General features: G+C 36.0%; 2 protein-coding genes across 2 annotated transcripts; one reads left to right on the top strand and one right to left on the bottom strand.

The window, feature by feature from the left end:
* Nucleotides 1–195: 195 nt before the first annotated feature.
* On the bottom strand, nucleotides 196–3,883 carry EAH_00050580 (ubiquitin-conjugating enzyme, putative; the record flags this gene model as incomplete). The annotated part of the gene is made up of 7 exons (XM_013394251.1): nucleotides 196–256; nucleotides 761–828; nucleotides 1,503–1,606; nucleotides 2,347–2,395; nucleotides 2,947–3,024; nucleotides 3,519–3,635; nucleotides 3,845–3,883. 7 exons carry the CDS (start codon nucleotides 3,881–3,883, stop codon nucleotides 196–198), a joined length of 516 nt encoding a protein of 171 aa, XP_013249705.1.
* Nucleotides 3,884–7,155: 3,272 nt separating this feature from the next.
* Nucleotides 7,156–9,209, top strand: EAH_00050570 (hypothetical protein, conserved; the record flags this gene model as incomplete). The annotated part of the gene is made up of 2 exons (XM_013394250.1): nucleotides 7,156–7,694; nucleotides 8,096–9,209. 2 exons carry the CDS (start codon nucleotides 7,156–7,158, stop codon nucleotides 9,207–9,209), a joined length of 1,653 nt encoding a protein of 550 aa, XP_013249704.1.
* Between the last annotated feature and the right edge of the window lie 188 nt (nucleotides 9,210–9,397).

The raw sequence follows: 9,397 nt of genomic DNA, 5'->3' as shown, positions 1-9,397 counted from the left end.
AGCAGCAACAGCAGCAGCAACAGTAGCAGCAGCAATAGTAGCAGCAACAGCAGCAGCAACAGTAGCAGCAGCAACAGCAGCAGCAATAGCAGCAGCAACAGTAGCAGCAACAGCAGCAGCAACAGTAGCAGCAGCAAGACGAGAAGAAGAATAAACAAGCAAATAAATAAAACATAAATAAAATATAAAAGAAATTTAAATTACTTTGTCTTCTTGCGACTCCGCTGCATTCATAGCAAATGTCTCTGTCCAGTGGCTGCACATTAAAACAAATAAACTCAAATTATTATTATTTTAAGAATATATCTTTAAAAAGATTATTATACTAAAATATATATATGTATATATGTACATATATTTTATACGATTATTATTAAGTTAAACAGAAAATATTATTTAAATGGTGATTGTAAAACAAAAACAAACAAACAAAACAAACACACAAAAAAATAAAAATAAAAAAGATGAAGACGAAGACAGAACTATAAAAATACAAAGACAGACAAAGACATAGGATAAAAATAAAAATAATAAAAAACAAACAATAAAAATAAAAATAAAAAGAAGAAAAGAATAACAATAAAAATACGAAGAAGACGGCAGAGAAGAATAACAATAAAAATAAAAAGAAGAAAACAAAGAAGAACAACAATAAAACTAAAAAGAAGACAAAGAAGAACAACAATAAAAATAAAAAGAATATAAAGGATATTATAAAATAAAAGAAAAAGAAAATAAAATAAAGAAGACAAAGACCGACCGCGCAGTTTTTTTGAACAAGTCTGGATTTTCTATCAACATCTTCGCGACTTCTGCGTCTTGAGGGTCCTAAGAGACAGCAAAAAGATAAATAAATAGAGTAAATAATATATAATTATTCTAATTATTTTCATTATATAATAGTATAATATAGATATATATGTATATAGGCCTATATTACATATATATATATATATATTATTATAAGTATTATAACAAAACTAAAAAAGAATTCAATTATACACAGCACATATCAAAATAAGCATCTAAATAAATCAAACCCTAAACCCTAAACCCTAAATCCTAAACCCTAAACCCTAAATCCTGAATAGGCAGCAAATGCAAGTTAAAGCATCTGTTGATCTAATTAGCAGCAAAGAATAGAAAAACCCTAAAATAAAAATGAAGTAGATTTAAACAAATACAGAAAAAATAAATACTTCAACCAGACAACAGAAGAAAACTCTGCTGCCCCTTTAACCAAATTAGTTCACATAAATAAAATTAAATTAAATTAATTAAATTAATTAAATTAAAATAAATCGAATTAATTTATTTAATTTAATTAAATAAAAGTAAATTGCGTTGAAGAGATTCAATAAGTTAACATTCAAACCAACTGAACTCCGCTACCCGAGCAAATTAAACTAACTAAATTAAATTAAATTAATTAAATTAAATTAATTAAATTAAATTAATTAAATTAATTAAATTAAATTAATTAAATTGATTAAATGAATCACCGTAGGAACGGGGTCTGCTAACATCGCTTGAATTGACAACAGCGCTGTTCGTATTGACAGCGCAGGCGACCATTCATGCTTTAATATATCTAAGCAAATAGCTCCTAAGCAAATTCAACAAGTAAATAAATAAATAAATAAATAAATTAATTATAAAGTAATTAATTATAAATAAATAAATAGACAAAATTATGAAGAGATTAATTGGTTAGTAAAAGGCAAACGAAAGAAATTAAACAAACCGTATAACTGCAGTAAAATATACTCATTTAAATAAATCAGTCAGCCGAAATCAATTAAATAAATAAATGCAAACAAACTCAATTAAATCAATCAAACCAAGTTAATGCAATTAAACAAATGAAACAAAACAATGCACGTAAAACAATGCAATCAAATGCATGCATACATAGTAAAATTATATATAGATATATATATATATATATATTTAGACAAGAAAAGAAGACAAGAAGAGAATTGCATTCAAATAAATGAAAATGATAAAAGGAAAAGAAATGAATCGACCATACACCCGCCAATACAAACTCCATCTGCTGCAGCAGCAGCAGCAGCAGCAGCAGCACGAATAACAGCAGCAGCAATAGCAGTATTAACAGCAACAGTAGAAGCAACAGCAGCAGCAGTATCAGGATTAACAGCAACAGCAACAGCAGCAGCAGCAGAAACAGTGGCAGCAGCAACAGCAGCAGCAACAGCAGGAGCAGCAACAGCAGCAGCAACAGCGGCAACAGCAGGAGCAGCAACAGCAGCAGCAGCAACAGCAGGTTTTGCTCCGTCTCAATTTAAGACTAATTTTAATTGTTGTATTTGTTGTTTATCTCACCGGTCTGCGAAGAGACGTTCGGGTGCCACACCTTCGTAACGAAGTTTATCTGAAAAAATAATAAATCAATAAACAAGAAAAACAAATAAACAAAGAAGAATAAATATAATAAATGTCATACAAATCTTCACATTTACAATATACATACATATACCTTCATCCATATCATATCATAGATATATATATATATATATATATGTACATATATATACATGTATAATATATATATATATATATACATATATATATATTATATATATAACGATTCGAGATTACTGAGTACGGTGGCTGCGCTCCTCCCCAAAGCCGCATTAATTAAAGTTTTAAAGAAGAATAAAAACAGAATTTCTTTGCTAAGTCGATATGAATAACATAAAGCAGCAATACATTTAATAATGACAATAAATACTAATAACAAACAAGCATATTGAATCAGCAATATATTGCATAACTAAATAATAATAATAATAAATGCATAACTAGTATTAACAATAGTAAATATAATAATAAATAAATATTATAACAATATTAACAATAATAATATAATAATAATAATATAATAATAATATAATAATAATATAATAATAAAGATTCATTTACCTTGGGCGGGTTATAAGGATAGTCTGAGGGAATATTTATATCGAGAATGAAGACGCCGCCTTCATAGGGTGTATCCAGCTGCAAACAAAATATTCATTCATATGTTAATTTCATAGTTATATATTAATATACATAATCTAATTAACCATCCATTCAATTGCTAATAACATATATATACTAATATATAAATAGGTTTATGCATATATATATATATGTACGTAAGTAGGTATTTATATATATGCATATATATATGTAGATATTACGTTTACTTCAATAGAAAAACTCAGTTGAGTGTTTGTTGCATAGGAGCGGCAGCCATTTACTTTTTTGCATTCATCGCTTCGATTTGCATGCAGCACATCTACAAAGCTGCATGCGTATAAACATAAAAAAGCATATAAATATGAATTCTCATATATATTATATATACTTATCTGCTGCTTTAAAACAAGTGAAGATACATATATGTACATATATGTACATGCATATATATATATATATATATATATATATATTATATATATATATATATTATATGTATCTCTATGGTGTATGTACACCCCGCGGCTCACCGGGCCTTTGATGCGACCTCTCCAGTGGGAAATATCAGTATCCCATTTTTCTGCGTATACATCATGATCGTCGTCTTTGTTTTTTCCTTCTCTTTCTTGTTGCAACCCCTGCAGCTCCTGCAGCAGAAATGCAAGCAGAGAGCCCCTAGAGAGCAGCAAACATGCTTAGGAAAGGAGAGGCATAGCACGGGCTTCTTGCCGCTGTCTGAATGCTGATTCTGCTGCTTTGCTAGATCGCCAGAGTTCATAGAAAATGAATCTGAGTGAAGATGATGCACGGGGGGCATGCTGTGTGTAAGGAATGCTTTTGCAGAAGTTGAACGTACTTTCTCCAGTCTTGCATGTTCTCTTTGCCTCACCGTCATTCTCTAGAAAGAAATTCAACTTATTTTCAACTTTTCTAATAACAGACGCCGCAGGTTTCTTCTCCCTCAACCACCAGTCGCTTCCCCCCTTGTCAACACTCTACCTGAACGAGAAGTTTGTGTAGTTTGCGTTTCTCTTTGATTGTACTTAAAAAATAATAGAAAATGAAAAGAAAAAAGAAATGATATAAGTTTTACAACAAAGAAAACAAAAAGAAAAGATATACCACAACGCTTCCTGAACCATCACAGCATTACGCTGCCCTTAGATAACTGAACAACCCAGCGGAAAAGGGCTTCTCTGTTGCATATTGATGGGGCTGTGCATATATTGTTGAAAAGAGTATTTTAAAAACCTTTTTAATTCATAAAACGAACTTCAAAACTCAAGAAAAACCAACAGAAAATACAATTATTCTCAAGGATGATGAAATGTTGAATATTGAACAAATCGTGCGGTGTACATACACCTCAAGAACCTACTTACTTCGCCTTCTTCGACGGCGCGTTAGATGTAAGGGAAAGAATACCTTTCATCTTCGCAGTATTTAACTTCAGTGTAAATAAAATGTAACTAAAGCCGCTTTGCTGCTCCTCCTGATCAAGAGAGCAGCACGAAGAGGGAGATGAAGTCTCCTAGTTAGCAAAACCTACAAAGAGCTGCAATGATGAGTATACACCATTTCTCTTCTTCTTCTTTTAATTTACACCACTTTTCAATCAAATCAAATGCATTTACACTGCGCTGCCACGCACTGGCCTTAGCAACGGGCGAGTATGAACGCCTCGCGTATATATAAAACATAAAAAGCCTCAAAAACATTAAACCGAATTACTGTGAATCTGTATCTGCAGCACAGTTTCAAAGGGAGGCAGCGGGTACACAAAAGTACGTGAATGTATATATATGTATGTATGCGGATACGGTATATATATAATATATATACATACATATGTATATATATATATATGCATGTATGTAGATATATATATATATATATATATATATGTATATATATATGTATATATATACATATATATATATTAAGGGGGAGAGGTTCAGAGGCCTAGAGAAAGACATAGAGAAACAGCTTTAACGCGGAAAAAGCGAGACAGACAGACGCTTGTATCGCAATTCGCAGTTAGTTACTACTAATACTAATACTATTACTAATACTATTACTAAAATCAATACTAATACTCATACTATTACTAATACTAATACTATTACTACTACTATTACTATTACTACTACTACTGCTACCACTACTGCTACTACTGCTTCTTTACTGCAATTTATAATAGAAGAACAACAAACCCTAATCGCCTCTTTTATCGTTGATCGCTGAACGCATTTAGCTGAGGCTGCGTCCTCTCAGTTTGAGCTCAAGATATCGTTTGCTATTGAATTAGAGTTGTATGTGCTGCTACAAATACAGCTTCTACTCAGGTGGTACTGCGCTGCGTTTTATCCTATGTACACCTGAGGAGATACGCAGCATCATATACATATATATATATATATGCATGCATATATATATATATAGATGAAATAAATATATTTTATTATATAATGTTCCTCATTAGAAGCAAATGCTCCTTGAAAGGAACCTAAGAGAATCAAAACATAACAGCTAAGATAAGACTGTGCGCTGTAGTAAAGGAATTGATAGATATGCAGAAACAGAAACAAAAGGTAGAACAACAGACAGCAGAAGACAGTGTGTCTGGTGTCTGTTCAGATGCTATGTTTTTTATTCTACAGCTCAAACACCAAAGAAGAATGTACGTACAGAGAAACAGAAAGAAGCAGCAAGTGCATGCAAGCAGCAGCAGCACCAATACCAACAGCAGCAACAGAAACAGCAACATAAAAAGCAATACTTCTACAGGTGTTCTCTGTTGAAAGCAACTCCATCAGGACCTTCCACCCTCATTATCTTTAGGTGGATTTTCACTGCCGGTCTCATGTGCATCACTTGTTAAGTGCAGAATAAAAGGAAGAAAGAAGAATGCCATCATGTTGACAACTCCAATGTGTCTATACACTTCAAAATACGAAGGTTACAGATGTTTGGCTGTCAGATCCTTCAATATGCATTTTTCTGCATTTTGAATTGTACACGAGAAGGAGTAGAAATCTTTTCGGAGTAAGCGTTGGAGTGTAATGACTTCAGGATTATATTATTAATTGTTTCGCTGCTATTTATTTCTCTTTTTCTTTGATTTTATCCCCGAATCCTCTAAAGAAGTCTCAAAAAGGCTGGCGAAAGCTGACGCATTCTTCAGCAAGTTGAATGCCTTAGGGCTGCAAGACTTGCTCGTATCTCTCTTATTGTTGTTTTAAAATTGTTTTCTCTTGGATCAATGTGAATTAAATGCATTTTATTACGTCTTTTTGGATTCTTTCATGAACTAACCCTCAGACACTTCTCTGAAACTCCCCAGTTTCGGCGGCGGGCCCTCCTCAGGTGCGTGTACACCTGAAATCAAACAGCTTGTCGTCGAGCTTCCATTGGACTATTCATAATCTTTGTTTCTGATATTAGCAGGAATCTTGCTTACCATAACTCTCACAGTTTATTCATTTGCAGCTTACTGACTACTCGGCTGTCCTTAGACTTTGCCTTCCTTCTTCCGCCGCCTAAGAAGTGTTTTTCGTCTTATGTGTTTCATCAACAAATGAAAGGAAGACAGAATATGATGCTCTTAAACAGCATGATCTCCATTGCCAGCCTCTTCCTCTCGTAGCTGGTAGCTTCTTTAGTGCGTTGAGCCCTCTGCCTGCTACAGCCGTCTGTTTCTCTTAGGCGCATTCAAGTTGAGGGAAGTTCACACAGAGTCATTTGCTTCTACAGGAGAACTTTGGCGCCTCTTTCCCACCCATTACGACCTTCAGCTACATCTACTGCTCGCTAATATCTAGGGATTCTGCTGATTTATTGCAGCGGTATACACACACCTTGAGCGCTGCCTCCCACCCCTCCCCCCACCTTCTCCACCGGCTGTCTGGTGTTGTCTTCACTTTCGCTTTCTTGTGCAATATTGAATTCATGTAGCTGTGGAATTAAGGGGCTGCTGCTTCTGCTTCTGCTGCTGCTGTTGCTGCTGCTGCCAGGGCCCGCTGCAGCAATTCAGGAATTCAGTGAAGTGCACAGAAAACCTTCGAGGCGAATACACCTGGAAACAGCAGTTATAAGAAGATTATTAAAAGGAACAGGCGATATTTCTTTGTTTTTTTTCGCCTGTCTTCATCTCGCTGCCTCCGTGGGATGACAGCCTCCCCACAAACTGCACAACTGAGAGCTGCTTCGCTTTGGAGGGGCTCAGATATGCTTGCGACAGCAGCAGCAACAGCAGCACCAGCAGCAGCATCAGAAACAGCAGCCTCAGAAACAGCAGCAGCAGCAACAGCACCAGCAGCAGCAGCAACAGCACCAGCACCAGTAGCAGCATTAGAAACAGCAGCAGCAGCATCGGAAACAGCAGCAGCGCCATCAGAAACAGCAGCAGCAGCAACAGAAACAGCAGCAACAGTACCAGAAGCTGCAGCAGACGTATCGGAAGCCGCTGCAGCAGCAGGAGAAACCGCAGCTACAGCACCCGAAGTAGCAACAGCATCAAGAGAAGCAGCAGCAGAAGCATCAGAAACAGCAGCAGCAGCAGCAGAACCATCATCAGGAGCAGCAGCAGCAGCAGAACCATCATCAGGAGCAGCAGCAGCTGCTGCTGAGAGCGAAGATGAGCCGAAAGAAGTAATTGTAATTAAAGATGATGATGAAGACACTTCAAACTCCGAGTCAGAATGGAGGTACAGCCGAAGGGCGCAGCCAATTCGTTATTCACGATCGACGAGGTAAAAGAAGAAAAAGAAAATTTTTTATATTTGTTTGTATAGATATATGCATGTGCATTTATAGGCATGTATCCATACTGTATATAAATATATTTATTTACACATACACGCATATATATATATATATCTACATATATATATATATATATGTATATATATATATATATGTATATATATAAGCATATATATACGTTTTTTTATTTACCCATGCAGATGAATGCATTAATAATATAAACATATATACATATACATACATGAATTTATAATAGATCAATAATATATATATAATATATATTATATATAATTTATTAAATACATCCTCTGAAGTTGTTTGATGTATTTGCATTTGTCTGAAGGTATCACATGCTGTTAGAAATTGCACTCGAGCGGAAGCGGCAGCGACTTGAAAATTCTGCCGACAGAGAAAAAGCAGCAGCAAAGCATAAACCCCACACCAACAGCAACAGCAGCAGCAGCAGCAGCAGCAGCAGGAACAGCAGGAACAGCAGGAACAACAGCAGCAGGAGGAACAGCAGCACCAAAGGCAGCAGCAGCAGCAGCAGCAGCAGCAGCACTTGTGCGCTGCTGTTTGCTAAAGATATGTTTGAGTCCAGCACAGAGGAGAGCGATGCAGATTGGGAGCCAACGGCGGTGTACGGTGAAGCGGCGAAGCGGCGGTTAAACAGCAGACACTCAGAGACAGAGTCAAACTCGCAAGAATCAGAAGAAGAAGAAGAAGAAGAAGAAGGAGAAGAAGAAGAAGGAGAAGAAGAAGAAGAAGAAGTAAAAGAAAAAGAAGAAGTAAAGGAAAAAGAAAAAGAAGAAGTAAAAGAAGAAGTAAAAGAAAAGGTGAAAGAAAAAAGAAAAGGAAAAGGAAAAGAAGAAAGAGATGAAAAAGAAAGACGAGAAGAAAAACAAACAAAAGAAGAAGATAGAGATCTCAGCAACAGCAACAGCAACAGCAACAGCAACAGCAACAGCAACAGCAGCACAGAGGGAAACGTAAACAGCGATGCAGAGCAGCAGCAGCAGCAGCAGCAGCAGGAGAGGCGGCGAAGGGGGCGAGTGAAGGGCCCAGGGGAGAGAACAGCAGCAGCAGCAGCAACAGCAGCAACAACAGCAGCAGCAGCAGCAGGAGAGCAGCAGCAGGGTGCTGCACCAAGTTGCAGTAGAGGGAAGCGAAGGCGTGGTGAAGAAGAGCAGAGAGATCGCGAAAAAACAAAAAACAACAGAAGAGAGACAGCAAATAAAACAGCAGACAGTGCTGGAAGTGCAGCAGCACAAGTTAACAGAGAAAGCTTCAAAACTTCTATTAGCAGCAGCAACAACAGCAGCAGCAGCAGCAGCAGCAGCAGCAGAAGCACCAGCACAGGAGACACCGCACACGATACGAAGACAGGCGAATATAAGACAAGAGAAGAGACAGCGCAGACAAAGCATGCAGTGTGCAAAGAAAGAAGAAAACAATAAAAGAGAAAAGATAAAAAACAAACAGAGACCGATGGGGTGTATGTGCATACACCGCAAATATCGTCAGACATCTGCAAAAATAATATTCGCCTCTTTCTTTCATTTCTACTTTTATTCAGTTTTCCTTCTATAGAATGCAGCATATATTATAGGCATAAACAAATATATATATATATATATATATATAT

This window comes from Eimeria acervulina, genomic scaffold (assembly GCF_000499425.1).
Source record: "Eimeria acervulina Houghton genomic scaffold, Eah_scaff851, whole genome shotgun sequence".
Lineage (NCBI taxonomy): Eukaryota > Apicomplexa > Conoidasida > Eucoccidiorida > Eimeriidae > Eimeria > Eimeria acervulina.
Note: the sequence above shows the minus strand (reverse complement) of the source record. Positions and strands in the feature narration are given on the sequence as shown.